Source organism: Schizophyllum commune (assembly GCF_000143185.2).
Source record: "Schizophyllum commune H4-8 unplaced genomic scaffold SCHCOscaffold_3, whole genome shotgun sequence".
Taxonomy (NCBI): Eukaryota; Fungi; Basidiomycota; class Agaricomycetes; order Agaricales; family Schizophyllaceae; genus Schizophyllum; species Schizophyllum commune.
Window position 1 is genome coordinate 2,417,357 of NW_026089540.1, and position 21,532 is coordinate 2,438,888.

The 21,532-nt window shown below is 58.0% G+C and overlaps 9 protein-coding genes across 9 annotated transcripts; 5 read left to right on the forward strand and 4 right to left on the reverse strand.

The window, feature by feature from the left end:
* Window positions 1–244: 244 nt before the first annotated feature.
* Window positions 245–937, reverse strand: SCHCODRAFT_02615953 (uncharacterized protein). The gene has a single exon (XM_050344733.1). The coding sequence runs from the start codon at window positions 726–728 to the stop codon at window positions 312–314; it is 417 nt and encodes a 138-aa protein (XP_050201775.1). The 5' UTR covers window positions 729–937; the 3' UTR covers window positions 245–311.
* Window positions 861–2,389, forward strand: SCHCODRAFT_02615956 (uncharacterized protein). Its single transcript, XM_003033903.2, has 3 exons — window positions 861–1,087; window positions 1,136–1,400; window positions 1,450–2,389. The coding sequence occupies exons 1-3, from the start codon at window positions 1,009–1,011 to the stop codon at window positions 1,928–1,930; spliced, it is 825 nt and encodes a 274-aa protein (XP_003033949.1). The 5' UTR covers window positions 861–1,008; the 3' UTR covers window positions 1,931–2,389.
* A 79-nt stretch (window positions 2,390–2,468) lies between these two features.
* Window positions 2,469–3,141, forward strand: SCHCODRAFT_02493363 (phosphoribosylglycinamide formyltransferase; the record flags this gene model as incomplete). The annotated part of the gene is made up of 2 exons (XM_003033904.1): window positions 2,469–2,517; window positions 2,567–3,141. The coding sequence occupies 2 exons, from the start codon at window positions 2,469–2,471 to the stop codon at window positions 3,139–3,141; spliced, it is 624 nt and encodes a 207-aa protein (XP_003033950.1).
* A 358-nt stretch (window positions 3,142–3,499) lies between these two features.
* Window positions 3,500–5,164, forward strand: SCHCODRAFT_02533337 (uncharacterized protein). Its single transcript, XM_003033905.3, has 9 exons — window positions 3,500–3,654; window positions 3,708–3,780; window positions 3,842–3,865; window positions 3,928–4,182; window positions 4,233–4,286; window positions 4,357–4,531; window positions 4,608–4,695; window positions 4,748–4,788; window positions 4,850–5,164. Exons 1-9 carry the CDS (start codon window positions 3,506–3,508, stop codon window positions 4,930–4,932), a joined length of 942 nt encoding a protein of 313 aa, XP_003033951.1. The 5' UTR covers window positions 3,500–3,505; the 3' UTR covers window positions 4,933–5,164.
* A 62-nt stretch (window positions 5,165–5,226) lies between these two features.
* SCHCODRAFT_02569941 (uncharacterized protein) lies at window positions 5,227–5,839 on the reverse strand. Its single transcript, XM_003034493.3, has 2 exons — window positions 5,678–5,839; window positions 5,227–5,562 (listed from the first exon to the last, which is right to left on the reverse strand). The coding sequence occupies exons 1-2, from the start codon at window positions 5,777–5,779 to the stop codon at window positions 5,254–5,256; spliced, it is 411 nt and encodes a 136-aa protein (XP_003034539.1). The 5' UTR covers window positions 5,780–5,839; the 3' UTR covers window positions 5,227–5,253.
* Window positions 5,840–6,545: 706 nt separating this feature from the next.
* Window positions 6,546–8,381, forward strand: SCHCODRAFT_02615964 (VAMP-associated protein). The gene is made up of 6 exons (XM_003033906.2): window positions 6,546–6,604; window positions 6,654–6,745; window positions 6,803–6,863; window positions 6,913–7,028; window positions 7,080–7,211; window positions 7,353–8,381. Exons 1-6 carry the CDS (start codon window positions 6,562–6,564, stop codon window positions 7,968–7,970), a joined length of 1,062 nt encoding a protein of 353 aa, XP_003033952.1. The 5' UTR covers window positions 6,546–6,561; the 3' UTR covers window positions 7,971–8,381.
* Window positions 8,382–8,905: 524 nt separating this feature from the next.
* SCHCODRAFT_02745739 (uncharacterized protein) lies at window positions 8,906–10,381 on the forward strand (the record flags this gene model as incomplete). Its single annotated transcript, XM_003033907.2, has 1 exon — window positions 8,906–10,381. One exon carries the CDS (start codon window positions 8,906–8,908, stop codon window positions 10,379–10,381), a length of 1,476 nt encoding a protein of 491 aa, XP_003033953.1.
* Window positions 10,368–15,627, reverse strand: SCHCODRAFT_02676409 (ste6-like protein). Its single transcript, XM_003034494.2, has 13 exons — window positions 15,243–15,627; window positions 15,120–15,192; window positions 14,904–15,072; window positions 14,680–14,853; window positions 14,445–14,628; window positions 14,055–14,392; window positions 13,608–14,002; window positions 12,767–13,556; window positions 12,285–12,712; window positions 11,572–12,234; window positions 11,310–11,518; window positions 11,016–11,255; window positions 10,368–10,961 (listed from the first exon to the last, which is right to left on the reverse strand). Exons 1-13 carry the CDS (start codon window positions 15,479–15,481, stop codon window positions 10,847–10,849), a joined length of 4,017 nt encoding a protein of 1,338 aa, XP_003034540.1. The 5' UTR covers window positions 15,482–15,627; the 3' UTR covers window positions 10,368–10,846.
* A 1,549-nt stretch (window positions 15,628–17,176) lies between these two features.
* SCHCODRAFT_02725125 (uncharacterized protein) lies at window positions 17,177–21,421 on the reverse strand (the record flags this gene model as incomplete). Its single annotated transcript, XM_003034495.2, has 20 exons — window positions 17,177–18,024; window positions 18,083–18,272; window positions 18,341–18,373; window positions 18,429–18,510; window positions 18,614–18,892; window positions 18,959–19,079; window positions 19,131–19,165; window positions 19,219–19,229; window positions 19,280–19,359; window positions 19,411–19,492; window positions 19,564–19,671; window positions 19,723–19,782; window positions 19,838–20,163; window positions 20,214–20,290; window positions 20,339–20,374; window positions 20,434–20,836; window positions 20,888–20,968; window positions 21,019–21,116; window positions 21,170–21,195; window positions 21,248–21,421. The coding sequence occupies 20 exons, from the start codon at window positions 21,419–21,421 to the stop codon at window positions 17,177–17,179; spliced, it is 3,150 nt and encodes a 1,049-aa protein (XP_003034541.1).
* Between the last annotated feature and the right edge of the window lie 111 nt (window positions 21,422–21,532).

Genomic DNA, 21,532 nt, shown 5'->3' on the forward strand with positions numbered 1-21,532 from the left:
TGAAGATTGGGTGGGGACCAGCGAAAGGCTCGGTGGCGGCTGTCACGAGTGCCCTCTGGAGCGCATAGCGCGCACAATGGAAAGTACCAGGGTACACAGACCGCGGTCAGACGAGGAGAGCCCAATCAAGAGGACAAGCTGAAGCTCTTGTTCCTAGCGGTACGGGCGCACTTGTGGCGCACAGCTATTGACTCAAAGCCTCGCTAGTTCGTAGATGGAGCCCACATAGGTCGTCGCTCTGCGCCTCGTTGAGGAGCATGACGCAGGGCGCGCCGTCGCTCGGAGGGACCCCGCCTGCGGAGGTCTTCTTTCTATGCAGGTGCACCACTCTTGTTTGATCGCATCTTCCAATATACGTCTGTTAGGGTGCCAGCATCCATCGTACCGACCTTGCTGCCGGTCCACGTCGTGTAGTCCGAGTAGCGCGAGTGTGTAGATACGTAAAGACGAGGCTCGCTCGACGTCACTCTGGCCGCGTCGCGCCTCGCATCGAGGAGCGCACGGGGGGATCGGCAGGCACATGCATCGACGAGGAGATAGGACCACAATACGAAGGTGGCGTGCATCGATATCGTCGGGGTCATGCAACAGCCAATTGACTCGCGCGATGGGCAGATGGTGGGAGAGCGCGACCCGTGGCCAGTGGCGTCTGGGCCAAGCGGCAGCGGACAGAAAAGAAGCAGATTTCCGGCCAAGCAGAGCGTTGTAGGGTGCCATCCCTCGTTCATCGACGGTCATCGATAGTTGTTGGGGTGAGATAGAGTGCTCCTTGGGGTCAGGGCGAGGGCCGAGCATGCGCGTAAGAAGGGGGCGGTCAGGCAAATATCAATCACATGGGCGGCCCGCGGGTCAGTTGAGCACTTTTACCTCCGAACTATATAAGCCCGCACTCTTCTTTTGTCTTTCCCGTTTACCCTCCGCAACCACTTCAGCGTATAATAGGCTACAACCAGTCTTACCAGTCCAGGAGACTTCCAAACCGATTCACATTCATCCCGTAACTCTACCATGGCCGCCACCGACGCCGACCTCGAGAACTTCCGCCGCTACCTCAACCAGTTCGAGCGCGGCTGCCAGCAGGATTCGGGTGAGGAGGCCTAGCACCGCGTTGACAGCTCCGTTAACATGCGCGCAGACATGGAGGATGCACTCGCGAGCGAGGAGAGCCCGCTGAACCTCGGCATGGAAACGCCGCGCACGGTCGCGAGCACTCCCCGCTTTGCCAGCCGACCAGTCTCTCGCGGCGCACCAAGTCCAGCGCCAGACGTATACGGCAATGTCTGGACACAGCAGCGCGACGACAAGGCCCTCCTCACCAGCAGCATTCGCCGCCGCCGATCACCCACGCCGTCCAAGCTTGGCCGTAGAGTTGCGTCCCGCGATACGGACTGTGGCATATGGTGCGTCTCCCCTTCCCTCCCCACCCGGCTCTTGCTCATCTTCGCCCAGCTTCGAGGACGCGACCATGCCTTGTCGCACCCTCTGCTGCGGCTCCACCTTCTGCGTCCAGCACATCGCAGATTGGCTGCACGGCGATGATGCAGACTCCCGCTGTCCCTCCTGCGGCGCCGTCTGCGCCCTCTCTACCTCCCTCGCCCGCGACCCCGGTCTCCACCTCCCCATCCCCAACCCGCCTCCGCCCTATCCGACGCCGCTGCACACCTCGCCACTGCCTCCCTCCCCACCCTCCGAAGCCGACTCGTCTTCTGAATCCGATCATGATCAGAGTGGGCCTGGCTTCTCTGACGGTGACACTACGGATGGCTCACCCGTCCGTCGCTCCCCGCCGAAGACCCTTAGTGCCGCCTTCCGCGAGCCCGACTTCGCGGCGAACATGGTCGGGAAACTGCTGTCGATCGCCGCTCTCATCATATTTTACTATGTGATACTCAACAAGAGCGCGCCCGCAGCAGACGTCGAGATACTGTAGGTGCCCAGATTGTAGCTGTCGTGCGCGTCTAGCTCCAGGCACCTGTCAGTTCACGTCGAGCAGTCGCCCTGACCCTGCAGCGGCCTTCACCCCCATCATCCATATCTATTCTATTTGCACTCAACTGCCACACTAGTCTCGTTATTACGCCCCTTCATGTCCATGGCCCGTCCGTCTCCTACTTTCTCCCCTCTCCCTTTCATGCTATAGCTTTACGCAACTGTACATCAGATTCAACTCCAGTCACACTCGCATTCGCATATTTATCGCGTCGGGATGTCGATCGCGTCGATAGTACGATCATTCGATGCCTTATCACTACTTCACGTCCCGTCGCGCTGTCCACACCGTGTATACTACCCTGCTACATACCATCATACGGTACAATGGCCATCTGCACTATGATTTGCATCATTTGCTCTTCATGAGTCCTTCGTACGGAAAAGCGGTGTGAAGGCCGATAAACAAGGGAATGATCTCTGCTCATGATCAGTGATGATCGAGCTTCAGACTTGTCTTGAACGACCATCACCACAAAATGGCTTCCCCAGGTCCTCGACGCATTGTCGTGCTCATCTCTGGATCAGGTGTGTACTGCCCTCCATTTTACTCAGTCGAAATTCAAGTCTCTGACAGGAACCAACCTCCAGGCGCTCATTGATGCTCAAGGAACCCACGCCCTCCCCAATGCTCAGATAGTCCTTGTCCTCTCCAACCGCAAGGCCGCATACGGCCTCCAGCGCGCCGCGCAAGCCACCCCACCCATCCCCACTGCTTACCTCGCCATGCAGCCCTACCTCAAATCCCACCCCGGCGCAACACGAGACGACTACGACGCCGCCGTCGCCGACATCGTGCGTGAGGCGCGCCCCGATCTCGTCGTCCTCGCCGGCTGGATGCACGTACTGGGCACACACTTCCTCGACCGCCTGCAGGACGTGCCGGTGATCAACTTGCACCCTGCGCTCCCGGGCGCGTTCGAGGGGACGCACGCGATCGAGCGGGCGTACGAGGCGTTCCAGAAGGGGGAGGTGGATAAGGCGGGTGTTATGGTGCATAGGGTGATCAGGGAGGTGGATAGGGGGGAGCCGTTGGTGGTGAAGGAGGTGCCGATCGAGAAGGGGGAGCCGTTGGAGACGTTTGAGGAGCGGCTGCACAAGGTCGAATGGCAAGCGATCGTGGAGGGGACGGCGAAAGCGCTCGGTGTATGAAGGAAAGGTGCGTTTCCCAGGTGCAATAGTCTATTGCGCAGAATCTGATATCCCTTCGGATAGGTGTAGCTTGTATAGTCAATCCTGTTGTACCAATGCTCTCGTTATTCTCCGCTGCAAAAGCAGTCCGATCAGCGTGCGCACTGCGGTACGCTGCTAGCCAACATTGTGGTCAAGCCTGCTATCAAGACCAATGAATATCCCAAGTACTCGGAGGGAAGGCGCGTGACTGTATCCCTCCAGCTCCCTCCTCGACATCGCGGCCCGGCGGAAGGCATCATCTGACCGCTGTGCGCGCACCCCTGGACGCGTATAAGACGCGCGCGGCTGCCTTTCCATGCGCTCCTCTGAACAGCCCCTTTCAATGCTGCTCTCTACAGTGCTCGCGATTGTCCTCGTCTCGGTAGCGGAAACCATTGCTGCCAGGTTCGACTGGTCGCAAGTTAAATATGTCTATGCATTCGGAGATTCGTACTCCTTCGTACAGGGTACACTGGGGCATGCAAACTTCAGGTCGGATGGCATCTCGCTTTAAGGGTTAACGACCTACTTCTCCTCACTCCCAGCTTTATCGGCGACCTGAATGATCTAGCGTTCACGCCAGACGAGCTCCTGTCGAATGAAATAGTACCACGGAACGTGAGCAGTCTGGGTTCTCATTAGAGTGCAATCGCTGAGCTTCAGCCTTACCTTCCTTCAGACCAGCTCAGAGGGGTCGAACTGGGTACGCGACGTCGTACATCGCGCCGATATTCCTCTCTAACCTTCAGAAACGCTCATCGACAGCTTCAATACCTGACCGGCTGCTTCTCCGGCCTCCCATCCGACTGCGACATCCAGCTATGGGACTTTGCCTTCGCTGGCGCGGACATTGATGCCAACTTGCTCCCTCTCCATCACGACTTCACCGTCCCCCTCGTCGATCAAGTGGCGCAATATGTCGAGTACGCCGCGGATGTGCTACCGCACCCGGCTGGGGAGACGCTCACGGCGTGGTGGATCGGCATCAACGATACTGGGGATACTGTTGGGAATACGACGGTACGTTGTTGGAGGCAGTCGATGTAGGAAGGAAGCTAACAGCAGAGCAGCTTGACTTTGTCGAGTTCTGGGAGAAAGAGATGCAGTCGCTGTTTGCCGCAGTGGTGGGTTTCTTCTTGCTCTGTTTGGCAGCCTCACATCGTCGCAGGAAATGCTGACAGTATTGTCCCCCAGCAACAAGCTCACGACTCCGGCCTCACGACGCACCTTTTCCTCAACGTGCCACCGGAGGAACGCAGTCCTGGCTACGTAAACGACGTAGAGAAGGGTACACTTTTGAAAGAGCACATCGCGCTTTACAACGCAGCGCTTGAGGACCACATCGCTCAGTTCAAGGCGGCCAACTCAGGTAAGCTGAGTTCCCGTCTTCGTTGTCCTCCGTCTCTTGTCAAATCCAACCACAATATTCTTACGCGTATCCACAGATGCGACCATACTCACCTTCGATGTACACGGCTGGTTCAACACCGTCCTCGACGATGCCGAGCGGTATGGCTTCGACAACATCACAGGGTACGTCCCCATCCTCCGGGCTCTCTCGTGCTACTCATCACCACACTGATAGCTACTGCACCTGCGAAGACCCATCGGGATGCTTTTGGTACAGTGCGTAATTTCCTTCTTCGAAGCGTTCGTCCCTGACTTCTTTCTTGGTTTTCTTGCGCAGACACAGGGCACCCGACTGAACGCGTGCACAAGCTTCTTGCAAGAGCAATTGAAAAGCAGCTATCCGCATCCTCCTGTGATTAGGGCCATAAACCATGGACCCGGGAGAAGCATGGAAGGAAACTCGCATTTGGTGGAAGAGTGCACGTGACAAAAACGTGCTTTGGGTCCTCTCACGTGGTTAAAAGTTTAACTTCGTGGATCTGGGTTTATCGCAGCCACACGTTCTACTTGTCGCAAAAAACAATCTTATGTCTTTGTAGAATGCGTGATGTGGTATACATTGGTATAGGGAGGAAGCATGGAGGTTCTGGCGCTTCAAGAGAAGGGAAGGGCACAGAAGGACTTCTTGAAAAGAATGTCGAGCTTCATAAGGCTGTCGCAACATTTCCCGGAAAGGGCGCCTCAGAATCTCGCAGCGATGAGAACGTCCATCTCGCGCTCCATGGCCTTGAAGCGGTCCTTATCGGAAGTCTTCTTTCCTGACTTCCTTCCTAGCGAAAACCTGCGGCCGTGCTTCTTTCTGGGTACATCTCCTGAAGCTGAGGAAACATCCCCTACAGCGGCAGTTGCGGCGCGCTGCATGCGCGCTTCGTGCGCCTTAATGGCGGTCGGGTCGCGCACGATTATGTGCATGCTGCGATTCCGTGGGAGGCCGGGGCGCGCGGCGTTGCGCACCTCCGGTCCGTTGTATGCGTCGGGGCCATCGTAGGTCTGGAAGGGAAGCGTAAGCACGCAGCAGGGGGAGAGGTGAGGAAGCAAGGGGATAGGTAAAGAAGCAAGGTAGGGGAGGAGAACGGGAAGGAAAGGGCAAAGAAGAGAAGCTTACCATGTTGACGTAGGTGACGCCGCCGAGTTGAACGAGGGGCCCGGACATGTTGGCGGTGCGCATCATCTCCTCGCCTTTCGGTTGATGTTGGAAAAATAACATGTTGTTTAGTGTGGATTGTTGGATAGAGTCTTGCTGGCGGCGTCGAGTACGTTGCGTCTGGGCCAGCCGCTGATCGCTTGAGCGGAATTTGCTGGTGAGACGGGAAGAGCGTAGGAGGTATTCTCCAGCTTTTCGTCTCTTATATACGAGCAAGGAGTAAATAGGGGAAAGGGCGATGCAACAAGACATCGCACAGGCAACAAAATACGAACGGTCTCACTCTCGCGGTCAACCTGTTTAGGGGAGAGTAGGCGGAGGACCTTCGAGAATGCGGATGTCTCGATGCGTACGCCACGGCTTCTGGGCCGTGTGGCGCTCGCATTGTGTAGTCATGCGAGCCCTCGTGAGTACGAGGAGGTACGCAGAGGCCGCAATGAAGGGCCTCGGTGTGCACGCCGCCCCCTACAACCGTTTTGCGCCCGTGAGGAGGAAACGTGGTGCAATACAGGAGGCGTCCCGGTAACCAAGACCTAGCGGGGGCAGATCTGCCCCTGCACTACGTGCAGCCGAGATGAATGGGCAATCTCCGTAATGTGAAGGGGTGGCAGGGAGGCGGATGCCGCGAGTCGTCTGTGTCGCGCAAATCGCCATAATCACAGTGAGGCCGGTGTAGCCGGGGTACAGCAAGCTAGAAGTCGCCCAGAGTGCCTTGAGGCGTCCGCGCGTTCTCAAGACAAGTGGAAGAGGCAAGGGGAGCGCCATGATGGGCGAGTTCTGACTTCAAAAAGCACGAATCTGCTGACGTCTGCGACACGTGCCCACTCACTTTGCTTCTCGCCGCCATGTCTGTCTCCCTCCAGCCGTCAAGTGCTCTGGGTTTTCCTCGTGCGTTGCGCTCAGAGAATCCCAGGGAGTCATACTGACAGAGGCGCAGGCCCCCTCACCCAGCAGCGCACGCGCTCGCTGGCCGTGACTAACCACAATAATGCCCCGGTGGCTTTCAAGGTCAAGACCACGGCGCCCAAGGTGCGTTTAGGCGGCCTACGAACGCGGAATCGCCGTTGATAAGCCCCATTCATCCAGCTTTACTGTGTGCGCCCCAACTCTGGCAGGGTAGAGCCTGGCGAGACCGTCGAGGTTGCGGGTGCGTCACCCGTGAACAGTGTCTCCTACCCCGACTGAATTCCCTCGAGTCATGCTCCAGGCCCTCAAGGACGAGCCTCCTCTCAATGCCAAGTGCAAGGACAAGTTCCTTATCCAGAGCACCATCATCACCCCGGAGAAGGAGACCTTGCCTCTTCAAGAAATTGTGCGTTGGCTTGCCTCGCGGCACTGCGGCTGCGCAGCTGACTCGTCATAGTGGAACACGGATGGCGACGAGACCCGCGTCCACCAACAAAAACTTCGCGTTACCTACTTGCCGCCGGAGGGTCAGACGGTGCCCGAGGAGGACGAGAGCGTGGCGAACATGAGCTCCATGATCGGTGAACAGGTGCGTTCATTCAGCCCGCCTCAGCCGGGAAACGATACTTCCCGAGGTTTGCTGCATGTCCTGCATGCGCATACTGTGGAGGTTATGGAACCCCGGTTTTGGCGCCTTATTTCAATGCACCTCCTGACGCGCGTGTGACAGCGCTACGACACTGTCCGCCAACAACCGAACGGCGTTCCCGAGGCGATCCCCGAATTCAACGAGCCACCGCACGAGGAGCCGCCCCGCGCGCCCACGCCCACCCAATATACCGCCGCGCACGAAGAGCAGCACGAGGAGTACTCGCATCCGCCCGAGCCTGCAGCGCCCGTCACCGTCAATGTCCACCCTCCGCCCCCCACGCCCCCTGTCGCCCAGCAGCAGTTCCAGGCTGAGCAGCCCGCGCCTGCACCACAGGTCGCTGCCGCCGTCGCGTCAGCGCCCAAAGACGAGCCCTCCAAGGAGACGCTGGAGTACGCTGCGAAGTACCAGGAGGCGCTCCGCGAAATCGAGAGGTTGCGCGCGTTGCTCGCCAGCGCGCCCAAGGCCCCCGAGTCTGCGCCGCCAACGGAGGTCCGCAGGCGCACGCGGAAACTTTCCGAGGACGAGAGCTCGATTGCCGACTCGGACGTGCGCAGCGTTCGCACCGGCGTGTCATCGCGTACGGGCGTCTCCTCGCGGTCATACGACGACCGTGACCTTCAGCAGGACGGCGTGCCCTTGCAGGTGGTCGTCGTCATCGCGTTGACGGTGTTCACGATGACGTACCTCTTCTTCTAAATGTCGCCTATTCCGCTGCCGCCGCGGCCCGCCCACCCTCGTTTACGGACGCTCTCGCGTTGCTTTCTGTCTACCTGTCTGTCGATACAATACGACTGTGTCTATGCGATACGATCGTGTGATTGTGGCACGATTCTTGGTTGCTGGCACGCACGACCTTGTTGGTGATACGCTCGTTCAGCGACGGGAGGGAGTCCGTCGCTGCGTATTTAACGCTGTTCATATTTTCCGTTTTTCTGCGCATGTATATTCTTTCTCTCCGCTTCTCTTTTTTATTCTCGAGGGCTGGTGATCGGGGCGTCGCACGTCTAGAGTGGTGGGCGTCGTGTCGTATTCTACGCGATACCTGGTCGGTAAAGTTTGTCCCTAGTACGTAGGTTTGGTTTACAATGACGGATTTCCTTTTCTTTCTGCGGGTTTGTCCTTTCCCTCGACTTGTTGTTTGGCAGATCGGTGGCTTCTGTGGTATGGCTATTTCATCTGACTTCGACAGGGCGATGTTCGGCCGAAAGCGCTCTCTCGGTTGGGTGACAAGTGCCTCGTAAGTACGCCGTCTTTCAAACGACACATCCCGAAGGTCAAGCAAAGAGCAGCATCGACCTCTTTGTCCTTGCGAGCCCTGGACCGGGCAACCACGTTTCTGTCACGTGTCGAAATTGGTGCGGGGCGCAGGGGTCGGTGGCCCTTGCATTGCCTCTTACCACCATCCCGATCCTCGACTTCACGACAACTTGCTCTCTGAGTGGGTCTCGGGTGAAGGAAGGCTCTTACTACACTTGAACGCAACGCTGAACGGCCTCGGCAATCCTTCGCAAGTCCTCGATGTTATGGACCCAGCACACTATGCCAGCATAGTAGACCAGCTACGGGCTGGGTATTACAACGACAATGAGGCCCGCGTGATCACGGATCGACTCCCTCTTCTACAACGAGACATGCTAACCACCGGAAGCGCACTTCATAACGCCCGTCTCAAGCTAGGCCTGGAGGATGCCTCTTCGGTGAGCCACTACTCGGAAGTCGAACCCGCCCTCGATCGGCGCCACGAACAAGAAGACATGTCTCCACTGGAATTGATGGACCTCGGCCAGCGACTCGATGAGAAACTATCGCAGCAAGGGACACTACTCGCCTGCTACCGATCCTACCTTGCGCCCATCCGTCGCCTCCCTGTTGAGATACTTCTCGAGATCTTCGGCGCGGGCCGCGTACTTCCAGGTTGGACACCTCTCCATGCTGTCCAACTCGTCAAAGCTGCTGAGGCTACCTGCTTTCATTGGCACGAGATCATTAAAGGGACCCCTGATCTGCATACGTGGATCGCGCTCCCGCAATTCTGCAAGGGTGTCCCCCGCCAGCTGCGTCTTTCAATGGGGAAGCTGCTGCGCGTCTATGTCAGCCCGTCTGTGCCTACTTTTCAACTAGACGAAACACTCCAGCTGTTAGCTAAGCACGGCAATCGCTGGGAGATGTTTGAGGTCGTCAACACCAGCGGTCGATGCGACCCTATCATACCCTCGCTGTACGACGGCTTCACAGACGAAACTTTCGACTCCCTCACCACTCTGTGCATCCCTGACTTTCATGTCTACCCCATCTCAGAGTGGTGGATCAAGATGGTCTTTGCGAGAGCGGAGCGCCTGGAGAACGTCTCCCTCGGGGATTTCCGGCCCTCGATGGGATTTCCTCCCGCTTCTCTGCGCTCACTCCGGGTCGCGGAGGGGAGTCTCCTCTCCCTCATCGATGTCTTGCGTCGCTGCGATCAGCTCGAAAGGCTCGAGGTTACGAAAATCTTGGACGACGTGCCAGCAGCCGCCAACATGATCCTTGCAAGAGAAGGCCCTTTCGTCGCTCGCAATGTCCGTCGCCTCGAACTAGGGCCCGCTCTCGCTGATTGGCACTCCGAGGAATGTCAGTGCGAGAGGCTGCTGACGATAATCACAACACCTGCTCTGCAAACGCTGTCGTGCTACGCCTCAGGGAGCACGTTGCGTGATCTATACCAGCGCTCCGCGCCGCCCTTGGGCGAGCTCCAGGTCTCTGCCTACGCTCTGTGTGAGGATGACATCCTGGATGCCCTCGCCGTCGTCCCTTCCCTGCGTACTCTGCGCGTCGCTGCTCACCATTGGTGTCCCGACGTGCTCATCCGTGCGCTTGCGGTGCGAGGAGGCTCGCTCATATTGTGTCCCAACTTGGCGCACCTGGAGATCTCTGTGAAGGGTGAAGGAGTGCAGCTAATATGTCCTGATATGTTCAGGCATATGATAGAGTCTCGGCGCGCGGCGGCAGACGCTGGCCTTATCGCTCCGTTGAAAAACGTCGACTTGTCCCCCGGTGGGCGGATTCTGCCTGACATATGTAGGGCGCAGACTGCGGCAGCTCAATTTAGGTATGCGAGCCACGTACCTTAGGGTAGATTGAGGATGGCAGGATTTGTTGAACGTGAACGGAAAGACTACTACACTAGTACTGCGTAAGCTCTGACTGCCGTGGCCTGCTCGCGACAGTCGAGACAAGCAGTCGAGCTGGATATACCGTCAACGAGGCCGTCAAGGCGTTTATATTCTAACTTGTACGCCTAACAGTGTATGTACCTACTCGGTATACGTACCAAAAGCCCCGGGGATATATCCGTAAATTACTATCCTACAATGGCCCTCTCCATAGGCGATCCATGAGGTATGATGTACTAACGGTTCAGAGTGTAAAAGTGATGCGAGCTGGAGAAGATAATAGTAGAAAGATGCGTGAAGGCGTGAAGGGTGTAAAAAGCGTGAAAAGTGTAGGGTGTGGGGACGTGTGCAGCGTGATCGACAGCATTAGGCATTAACGATAGCAGGAGTACGACGAGGGATAGGGTAGGGCGAAGCAAGGCTCTAGTCGCGCTTGCTCAAGGCTTGCAGCTGCACGTATTCGTAGTAGTCGCCCTTGCGAGCGATGAGCTGGTCGTGCGTGCCCGCCTCGCTTACGCGGCCCTCCTTGATGAAGTAACTGAGGGGCATTGTCAATCTCGGGCTGATAAAGGTGAAGCACAAGGCAACTCACATCCTGTCCGCGTTCTGGATGGTCGAAAGTCTGTGCGCGATGGCGAGCGTCGTACGGCCCTTGGCAGCCTCGTCGAGCGCGGCCTGCACAACCTTCTCGGAGTTGGAATCCAGAGCGGAAGTAGCCTCGTCGAGGAGCAAGACCTTCGGGTTGCGCAGCAACGCACGCGCGATGGCGATACGCTGCTTCTGACCACCGGAAAGCTGGCTACCCTTGCCACCGACCTCCGTGTCGAAACCGCTGGAAGACATCGTCAGTAATTGCGGATTTGAGCGAGGACTAGGCATCACTCACTTGGGCAAGCTCTGGATGAACTCGAGGATGTTGGCCTTGCGGCAAGCCTCCTCGATCTCCTCTTGCGTGACTTCCGACTCCGGCTTGATGGCACCGAGGAGGATGTTGAAGCGCACGGTACCGGCGTACAAGGTCGGCTCCTGAGACACGAGCGCGATCTGCTTGCGGTACTCCGCAACGTTCAAGTCCGAGATCTTCTCGCCATCCAACTGCGGAAGAGGGTCAGTGATCGTTGCAAAGACAAGCGCAAGCCAGGACGCACGTAGACATTGCCAGACAGCGGGTCATAGAAGCGCTCAATAAGCTGGATCGTCGTCGACTTGCCGCATCCACTAGCACCGACAAGCGCAACATACGTGCCCGGCTCGATGTCCAAGGTCAGGTCGCGCAGCACGCGGATGCCCGGCCGCGTCGGGTAGCGGAAGTGCACGTTCTCGAAGCGGATGTGCCCCTTCGTCGTCTCGCGCGTGATCTTCTTCCCCTCCTGCGAGTCCGCGTCGATCTCCGGCTGCGAGTCGAGCAGCTCGAGGATGTCCTCCGCCGAGCCCTTCGCGGACGACACATCAGGCACGAAGGAGAAGACGTTGCCGGCCTGGATCGCGCCGAAAGTCGTGCTCATGAGGCCGACGTAGAAGTTTGTCGCGGAGATCTTCTGCTGCGAGACGAGGTGCGCGCCCCACCAGAAGACGAGGGCGATGACGTAGAAGCCGATGGACTGCGAGAGGGCGTAGAGGAGGTTGGACCAGATAGCGGTGCGGTTGGACTTGCGCAGAGGCTCCTCGAGTGACTTGCTGTACATGTCGAGACAGTCGTCCTCGCGAGTTAAGGACGCGACGGTGCGGATAGCGCCAGCGGCCTCGCAGGCGAGCTGAGCAGACTCCTCGTGCGCGGCCTTGTTGGTCTGGTCCTTGAGGACGACAACGCGCTGAAGGAGGATTAGCGCACTGAACAGTTCCCAAGCCAAGCCAGACTTACCAGACGAATGTAACCAGTCGAGATCAAAAGCGGCGTGCAAGCGAAGCCAACGAGACCGACTTGGTACGCGTAGACCGTCCCGATGATGAAGCCCACGATAATCGTCGACATACTCTGCACAATCGCACCGAGCGTCACACCAGCAAGTCCGTTGACCTTCTGCGGGTTGTCGCTCAGGTTCGACACCAAGCTACCCGTGCTGTGGCTCTCCTCATCGAAGAATTCGATGTCCTGGCGGAGGATGGACTTGAAGGAGAGCGAACGGAGGCGCGCGGACAGCTTGGACGCAGAGGCAGCGAACGAGTAGTTCTGCACGCCGATGCAGACCATGGAGACGAGAGCGATGAGGAAGAACCAGAGCGCGTTACGGTCGCCGGCGTGACGCTTAGCGTGCCAGTCGGTGAGCGAGAACCCGCCGATAGCCTGGGCTGGAAATGCAAGTCAGTACGCGAGCTTGTAACAAAACGAGGAGGTCGACTCACAGAACACAATACCAAAGGCAGGGTAAACAGCACCAGTGGCAATGGCAGCAATGATACCGAGGCCATAGAGAGTGTAGCTGTCCGAGTTGATCGCCGCCATCCGCTTGAACAGCTGGTACGCCGAGTACTTCTGCTTCTTGCCAGCCTTCTCCGCATGGCGCTTCTCCAAGATCTCACTCGCGAGCGAGCGGCCACTGACATTCGACTGCTGGCGCCCAAGGGGGACCTCCTCCGCCGCGGCCTTCTCCATATCCTCGGGCGCCGCGTCCTCGACGTTGATCGTGCCGTCGTCCGTCTCGACGCGCGTCGGCTCGACCACCTCGCGGATCTTCTGCGCCTGCACGAGCCGCGCGTACGCGCCCTCCTTCTCGAGCAGCTCGTTGTGCGTGCCCTGCTCGAGCACGAGGCCGTCGCCCATGACGAAGATCTGGTCCGCGTCCTTGATGGTCGAGAGACGATGCGCGATGGTGATGGTCGTGCGGCCCTGGGAGGCCTTGTCGAGCGCGTCCTGGACGATGCCCTCGGACTGGGTGTCGAGCGCGGAGGTGGCCTCGTCGAGGAGGAGGATGCGGGGGTCGGAGACGATGGCGCGGGCGATGGCGATGCGCTGCTTCTGTCCACCGGAGAGGAGCATGGCGCGCTCGCCGACCATGGTGTCGTAGCCCTCGGGGAGCTTGGAGATGAAGCCGTCGGCGTTCGCTTCGATGCAGGCCTTCTTAATCAGCTCGAACTTCTCCTCGTCAGAGGCATGCTCATAGGGCGTGTTGATAAGACCGTGCGCGACGTTGTTCTGTTGGATTGTTAGCTTATACCCCACCCCGGCGAGCAACCTCGAACTCACCCTAATCGTCGTCGCGAACAGAGTCGGCTCCTGACCCACAAGACCGATCTGGCTGCGCAACCACTTAATGTTGAGGTCCTTCAGGTTCACACCATCAAGCTTCACAACACCTTCCGACGGATCGTAGAAACGCTCGATAAGAGAGATCGCGGTCGACTTGCCGGAACCGGAGGCACCGACGAGCGCGCAAGTCTGGCCAGCCTTGAAGTGCAGGTTGACGCCGCGCACGACGGGGACGGTCGGGCGCGAAGGGTAGCTGAACTTGACGTTCTCGAGCACGATGTCGCCGTGAACGGTGTCCGGCTTGAGGCCCTCCGTGCTGTACGAGTCGATATCCGGAATGCGGTCGATGGTGGCGTAGAGCTTGGCAGCGGCGCCGCGAGCGTGCGTGATGGCTGCAATTGTTTAGTGAGCGGATGCATGCAAACGGGACAGGTGGATACGTACCTTGCATCTCGGGCGCAAGCAGGGCGAGGGAGAAGGAGCCGATGAGGATGGCGAAGAAGACGTTTACTACGATACCCGCATCGGCCTCACCGCGGCCGATGAGGGTGGTGCCGAAGTCGAAGGCGAGCGCGTAGGAGCTGTAGATGACGAAGAAAAAGCAGGATAGACCAGCGCCGTGCGCGATGGCGGCCTTGAGGTCGACGGCCTCCGCGTTGTTGCTGTGCACGTCGTAGATCGCAGAGAGGATCTTCTGAGTGCCGAACGCCTGAGCGGTGCGGACGGTGGAGATGACCTCCTCAGCGACGCTGCCACCTTCGGCGACATGCTTGAGCGAGAGCCTAAGAGGGACGTCAGAAAGTATTTTGGGCGCATACATGCGGACAGACGTACTGCATATACTTCGAGACGAACTTGTTCATAACACCACCGGTGATGGCAATGCACGGGATGATGGACGACATCGCGAGTGCGAGGCGCCATGACCGGACGTATGCGAGGACGAAACCAGTGACGAAGGCAGCGAGGAAGCTAACCACGAGCGCGACCTTCTCCGAGGTGCCCTGCTGTACCAAGTCTAATAATGCGTGAGAAGGGTGCTGCATGGTCGTGTCAAGGGCTGACTCACGAGTATCGGTCTGAATGCGCGTCGCAATCTCGCCGGCGCCGACGTTATCGAAGTAAGCGATGTCCTGGCGAAGTGTGGCCCTGAGGTAGGACTCGCGCAGGCGCTTCGCGTTGACCTCGCCGGTGTACACCCAGCCGACCATGTAGATGTACACGCAGACCATCATGCCGATACCTATAGCAGGCGTTAGAGACGCTGAATGGGCTGATTCGCATAGCGCGTACCGATATAGACCAGGTAGCTCGCGTTGAGGCTGGAGGAGTGCCTGAAGTTCGCTGCCGCCTGGGGAATTTGAGCCGCGGCTTCAGCATCGCCGTTCTGCGCAGAGATGACCATCATCTGGAAAGTGACGAAGTCCTGGGTGAGGTTGCCGAAGAGCAAACTCATGAGGGGCTGCGAAGGATTAGTGCGAGGGGGGATGTCGATCGGTTGCTGCTCACCTGGGCAGCGCCAGACGCCGCGGCAGCGACGAGCCCAATGGCATTGAGTGTGAGCTCAAACTTGGTGGAGAACCTGCGATGCGCGATCAGGGAGGGGTCTCATGAAGGTTTGAAGTCACGCACCTGAAGAGCTCGGTGAACGAGACAGGTTGCACCTCCTCAGGGAGCACTGGGACCGGTTGCGTCTCCAGCGAGGGCGCCCCATTCGTCGCCGACGCCTTCTCCGCCTTCTCGTCGTTGAGCGACTCCGCAGGCTCGGAGGCCGCTACATGCTTCTTGTTCCTCCCAAACAATCCTTTGCCCTTAGGCTTCCCCTTCTCGTTCAAAGTACCCGCGGTGCTGGGGCGGCTGTTGCTCGCCATAGTTGCTGGCGCGCCCGTTCGCTGTGCTGTTCGCCGGTGTTGAAGAAGGAAGGAAGGAGAGTGGTGGAAGATGAGATGAGGGGAGGGGAAGAGGAGGCGAGGGGTATAATTGCAGTCGCCCGCGGCGGAGCATGATATACGAATCGAGTCTCGATCGAAACTAGCTGATGAGCAGATCGCGATGACCAATCCGACACTCTCCCGCGGGTCACGGCAGGGTCACGGCTCCAGCCCAACCGCCGCCCATAATACGAACACGAAATACCTCGGACCAGATTGGTCGCAGGTCTTGTCTCGCCATAATTGCCTAGCAAATCTCAAGCAAAACTCAGGCAGCGTCGCGGCGGCACAGTTTGCCTGGAGCACCTCCAGCACGAATTCCCCCTTTCGGAAGTGCGTTTGTGGCCGCGCGGCTTCCCCACTCGAATTTGCATTGATTTCCCTGCGCCAAGCGACCCCGACTTACTGCCCGATTTACCTCCTTACCCCCTACTCGAAAACCAGAGCGTGACGCCCATCCCACTGCAGGTCTATCTTCAGAACATCTATTGCGCGTCCTTTCCGGCAGGCGCGGCGCGTGGCACGGCCGGGGGCGCGCGTAACCTCTTTGAATTCCCATTCCCTCCAGCCATCAGAGCGCCGGCGCACCTTGCGCGCGCACCGGCAATCCATCCGACGTGGGGGCACCGCGGACCGCAGTGACGGTGTCCAGCGGCGTCCACATGACTCAACAGGAGTCTATGATGGACAGCGAAACCTGAACATCCCGACCTCCAAGGCTGCCTGTCTGGCGCGCCGCGATCGTCCCACGACGTCTGACTGGCGAGTCATGGACCCCAGTACCGACTCGCTCTGACTCCAGGCTGCAGCTGGCTGAGTATAAAGGTTGGCGCTGCGCGGCAGCACTACGCGCAGTATGGCAGATGATAACAGGAGTGAATGGAGACCGAGGTGCTTGAAGCGCGTGTACTTCCAGAACCTTCATCGGCGCGACAGTTTCTCGCCTGCGCTGCGCCTTGCGCCCCCCTCATCATGCATCATGCACGACGCAGGCCGACGGGACACGACGCGGCGGCGCCGTCGTCCCATACAATCGTACGCCCCTTCATCGTACCACTCTCTCCACACGCGACTGCATAGGGGCAAGCTGCATGCCCGCCGCCAGGACACGTATGCTCGGAAGAAGCCATCGGATAAGCGGTGGAATTCATTGGGAATTCCACTGATCTCCTGCCAGCAGCCCATACCTTCCAGACGTCTTCTACTCCTCAAAATACAGCTACACCCAGTGGGAACCTCGTCGACCAGATAAGACCTTGTCGGATACCTAGGCTACCGATCCGCGCGAATCAAGAATTGGCGGTCTGCATCCGGCTCCAGAGGCCAAGGCTGGCGGATGCAAGCCGCGGAGGTTTAATAATGTCAATGATGCCACCTCGGTGCTTTGAAGCCAGAAAAGGAAAACCTTGTTGTGAAAGAAGGTACAACCCCTTTCGGAATGCCGACGTTCTCACGCGGCCTTCGTCTGTGCTCTTTGGTACAGATTCGCTTCACACTCGATGATTACAGGACTCGAAGGCATCCCAAAGCAATCTGTAGCTGTTGTATTAACTGAACTAGCCGCATTGAAGCGTTCATCAGTAATAAAAGCAATGTTCACGAACTCCCTATCCCAGCACTGAGCTACAAGCCACCTCACTCGCCCTCCTGTTCCTCCCTCCCCAGCACCTTCGCCAATTTCGCCTTCACCTCCGTCCCATCGTCCTCGCCGAGGTTCCACGCGAGGAACCGGCGACAGACCGCTTCCGCCTCTTCGAGCTCGTCGCGCTCCTTCTCCGACATCTCTTCGTCAAGGAGTTGCCCTAGTTCGTGCGTCGAGATCAGGCGGCTGGACGATGGATCATCATCAGCAAAAAGCTGCAGGTAGCGTAGCTGAGGAGCGGCAGTCGAAGAAACTCCGTATAACGCAGGCATTAGAGAGAGATATCCGGCAACGACAGTCGGAGCGGAGGAGCAGGATGGCCACGGAACGGAACAACGAAAGCCTCGAACGCGTGGAGCCACGCCGCACCTCACATACTGCGCCCGCGCACAAATCTCCGCAGGCAACCCAAAGATCTCCGCGCACTGCGCCGCATGCGAGTTGAGCGACAGCCCTTCAGCGACGCGGTACAGATAGGTGATCTTCTCCCCTCGCACGGGCGCGCTCGGCAGAGGCGTGGTTAGTCGGCCGTCGACAGGAGTATCGCGTCCGCTGAAAGGCGTCTCGTAGCGACTGGCAGTTGTATCGGGTCGACTGGCAGCAGTTCCTGGTTGTCCGAACGAGGTCTGGCGTTCACCGAAGGATTTCTGACGCCCACCGAACGTCGCGTCCTCCTTCTCGAACATCACCTGCATATGCAGGAACGCAATCGGGACCGACTCTGGGTCGAGCAGGTCTTCGCGGAAGACGTCGTGGAAGTGCGTCGCAGCCATCACCTTGGGGCAGTCGGAGCCGCGGTCTAGGAGGTGCTTGAGGACACCGCAGAAGAGGCCGGCGCCGTCTGAGAGGGGTCAGTCGTGATACGCCAGAAAGCACAGCCCGAATCAGATGAGTAGCACCCAAGGCGCCGAGGGAACGAAGAGAGAGCAGCAGGCAAACAGCAAAGCTCGACGAAGACAGAATCTGGACGAGAGAACGAGCGAGCGAGCGAGTGGAGCAGTGAGAATGACCTGTAGAGATAGTTCCCTTGCCGAATTCGTCGAGTAGAACTAGAGAGCGAGCCGTTGAGTTGCGTAGCGCGAGCGAGACCTCAAGAAGTAAGCCGATGATCAGTAGCCTTCTACGAGAAAGAATTGCAGCGCCGCGCTAGAGTTTACCTGGTTCAGGTCGATCATGAACGCCGATTGGACCTGTAGACAGAAGAGTTATGCAGTCGGCGCAAGACAGCTGCTACAGTGCACTCACCTTTGACACCGAATCTCTCGTCGATATACGCGTGAAAATTTTGTCGACAAGACCCAAAGTCGCCGAGTCCGCCGGGACGAAACTACAGAACGTCAGCACCACCATCATCTCTGCGCCTCGCGCAGCATCCCACTCACCAGCCAATTTGCGCCATATATTGAATAAGCGCCGTCTGCTTTAGGTACACGCTCTTCCCGCAGGCATTCGCACCCGTGCACAGCGCCACCGGCTTCATGAACTCCGTCTTTCCCCTTCCCCCGTCCTCGTTCTCCTCCCCGTCATCGCTGTCCATCTGCACGTGCGCGCCGAGGCCGCCAGCGAGCCGGGTGTCGTTGGCGACGAAGGTGTCGACGACTTGTTCTTGGAGGGGGTGTCGGCCACCGTTGATGATGATGACGTTCTCGTCGACCATGATGGGGCGGCGGTAGTTGAAGGCGCGGCAGGCGTCAGCGAGGGAGAGGAGGCTGAGCGAGGTAAGTGGTGAGAGAAGAACGGAAATGAAGAAAACGTGCCAATCGAGTTCGGCGCACACATCGCAAGATCCAGTCATATCTTCGTAGTAGACGAGGATCTCGGTGAGGAGCTCCTGCACGATTTCGATCTCGCGGTCGACGATGAGCGAGTGAAGGTCGCCGATATGGACGTCCATGTCTGCGCTGGATCAGTCAAGCTAAAAGGCAATGCGCGACGCACGCCACTGACCGTGCATCTCCTCAGATTTGAAGTATACGTGAGTCCTGTTGAGGTCGTCAAGACTCATATCTCAGTCATGCACAGCAACCACGCGTACTCAGAAGAGAACTGGTTTGAGCGTCAGAAAGACGTGACGGTCATAAAGCAGTCACACGCACCTGGAAGGTCCACCCATCCATGACCTGGATACCCTGCTCGTCCTTCCAATCTTCAAGCATTGGCACGCAGACTAGAAAGCCTACGAATCCACGCCATCAGCATTCCATGATACGACATAGAAAAAACTCACCGAGCTGCGGAAAATACACCACGTTCAACGACTCGGCGTACTCGGCAGGAACCGTCTGTGACATCTGCTCTGCTATGTTTGACTAAAGGTGGTCAGATGGGGTCGCGCATTCGTCTTGAACCGAAGGCGAATGCATGAACGTCCAGAACTCACCAAAACGGAATCAATTCCGTTGTATACGTGCTTCCGATTATCAAGCTCCTCGTCAATGCCCATGCGTACGCAGACGCGGCCAGCCTCCGTGGACTCGTCCCATTCGATCTAGAAAAGGTGAGCGAGGATGTCAAAGATGAGAGCCAAGTCCAGACGTACAATATCGTTGACCTTACAGCCGACCTCGTGAAAGGCCGCCGCATCAAGGACGCCGAACAACTGAAGCAAAGCATGAGTCCCAGATAACACACATCGAATGCGGTCTCAACCCCACCTTCTTCACGACCTCAATATGGCCCGCACCATGCAGCTCCGTCAACGCCTCCCGGATCATCGTCGCATGGAACGTGAACTTTACGAGCCCTTGCCACTCGACGAGCGTCGCGCCGCCGCTCTTGATAGTCGCAAGGATACGCGGGACGTTCTTGATTCCTTTGAGGTGGCCGTGCATCGAGCGCACGGGCGAGTTGTTGTCGGGGCTGAGGAAGCAGTCGATGGCGTCGTGGCGGGCGGTGATGACGGGGATGGAGAGCGAGGGGCGGAGGAACCAGGTTTTTAGGAGTTGGCGGCCGAGGGTAGTCTTTGTGGTGTTAATGATACCTACGAAGAGCGCATGAGAGTAGAAATAACGCTTGAGGTACACAGCTTACCGAATAGTGACAGTCCTTCCTTGGTCTTATCGCTGTGAATCGAGGCGTGGGACTCGTCCTCGAAGATACCGAGCGAGCTACGTCTGTGTGAAATGCAGCTAGAGATGTACAATTGACGAACGTACTACAGAGCATCTGCGTTGATGTGCATCATCTTGTTCCTAGACATCCTCATTTCAGCGCTCTGACAAAGGGAATAGAGGATGGAAGGAGCGCATACAGGGCAATCGACTCGATGTCGCGGATCGCCAAACCCGAAATCCCCTCTTCCTCCAAATCGTTCACGGCGCGCTCGCGAACAAGATGATCGAGCAGGGCGCCAACGCATGCGATGCAAAGAGGCGACGAGTCCACTGACGCGAAGTTGGCGAGACGTATAGATGCATTCCAGCGCTTGAGAGTCGGATCGCCACCATTGCCGTCAGCGTTGCGTCGGCTGCGCATGAAGTCGTAGGCGTTACGAAGGCAAGAGCCACCAGAGCCCGAGTCGGACGATGGCGCGCCCTGATCGTACTGCGCGGGCAGCTCGGATAGTAAGGGTAGGGAGAAGAGTCGATCGCGTCCTTTCGCGGTGTTGAATTCCTTGTGGGGGCGGATCTGGAAGTGACCGCCGGATGCTTCGGCTGGAGGTGCGTTAGCGGACGCATATATGCCTCGAAGATGGAAAGACGTACCATGATCTCGTAGCTTGTCAATGAACTCATCGTCTCCGCGCGAGCTAGTCAGTATAATATCGGGTTGCGCTTGCTCTAGCACTAGAAGAAACTCAGATCACGGGAAGTACGTGAACGGAAGGGAAACGTACGCGTCTGGGTTAAGTCAAGGTGAGGCGTCTCCTGAGTGTCTTCGAGCACATAGACTATGCACTTGATGGGATCGTAGTATGCGCAAGCCATTCGACCGCTTGCGAATGGTCAGGCACTGATGCAGGTTCGCTGGAGGAGATATGGACGAACTGCTGACACCAGGCCGTCAAGCATATCTGTCGTAGCCACTTGTTAACGTTGGGGGCGTTGAATGCAAAGATAGAGTACCTTATCCGGCGCCCTTGAGTCTTCCTCTGATTCAGTCACAGCCGTCGTTGGTGCAGGGGTGGTTTCCGTCTGAGATCCATCGAAGCGGACTTTCTTATCCTGCGGACTACTAGTAGCACTCTCATCTTCGTCAGTCCTAATCTTCCTCCTGCGCTTGCCAGTCAGCACAGGCATGGCCGTGTCAGAGATGAGAGTCGGAGGAAAGTCGCGAACGCGTCCATAAACCCACGCGACCGATCAATATCCTTGCGTCACATCGCCGCGTGATCGTGACCGAGCGCGATC

Coding starts and splice junctions, on each gene's coding strand:
- SCHCODRAFT_02615953 (XM_050344733.1), bottom strand. CDS start 728: ATGAACGAGGGATGGCACCCTACAACGCTCTGCTTGGCCGGAAATCTG.
- SCHCODRAFT_02676409 (XM_003034494.2), bottom strand. CDS start 15,481: ATGGCGAGCAACAGCCGCCCCAGCACCGCGGGTACTTTGAACGAGAAG. Junction 12,713..12,766: donor TGCCTTTGGTATTGTGTTCT/GTGAGTCGACCT, acceptor TTGCATTTCCAG/CCCAGGCTATCGGCGGGTTC. Junction 11,519..11,571: donor CGCTGTCTGGCAATGTCTAC/GTGCGTCCTGGC, acceptor CCTCTTCCGCAG/TTGGATGGCGAGAAGATCTC.
- SCHCODRAFT_02533337 (XM_003033905.3), top strand. CDS start 3,506: ATGCTGCTCTCTACAGTGCTCGCGATTGTCCTCGTCTCGGTAGCGGAA. Junction 4,183..4,232: donor ATACTGTTGGGAATACGACG/GTACGTTGTTGG, acceptor ACAGCAGAGCAG/CTTGACTTTGTCGAGTTCTG. Junction 4,789..4,849: donor ATCGGGATGCTTTTGGTACA/GTGCGTAATTTC, acceptor TTTCTTGCGCAG/ACACAGGGCACCCGACTGAA.
- SCHCODRAFT_02569941 (XM_003034493.3), bottom strand. CDS start 5,779: ATGTTATTTTTCCAACATCAACCGAAAGGCGAGGAGATGATGCGCACC. Junction 5,563..5,677: donor GCGTCACCTACGTCAACATG/GTAAGCTTCTCT, acceptor CTTCCCTTCCAG/ACCTACGATGGCCCCGACGC.
- SCHCODRAFT_02615964 (XM_003033906.2), top strand. CDS start 6,562: ATGTCTGTCTCCCTCCAGCCGTCAAGTGCTCTGGGTTTTCCTC. Junction 6,746..6,802: donor TCAAGACCACGGCGCCCAAG/GTGCGTTTAGGC, acceptor CCATTCATCCAG/CTTTACTGTGTGCGCCCCAA. Junction 7,029..7,079: donor CCTTGCCTCTTCAAGAAATT/GTGCGTTGGCTT, acceptor GACTCGTCATAG/TGGAACACGGATGGCGACGA.
- SCHCODRAFT_02615956 (XM_003033903.2), top strand. CDS start 1,009: ATGGCCGCCACCGACGCCGACCTCGAGAACTTCCGCCGCTACCTCAAC. Junction 1,088..1,135: donor CGGCTGCCAGCAGGATTCGG/GTGAGGAGGCCT, acceptor ACATGCGCGCAG/ACATGGAGGATGCACTCGCG. Junction 1,401..1,449: donor GATACGGACTGTGGCATATG/GTGCGTCTCCCC, acceptor ATCTTCGCCCAG/CTTCGAGGACGCGACCATGC.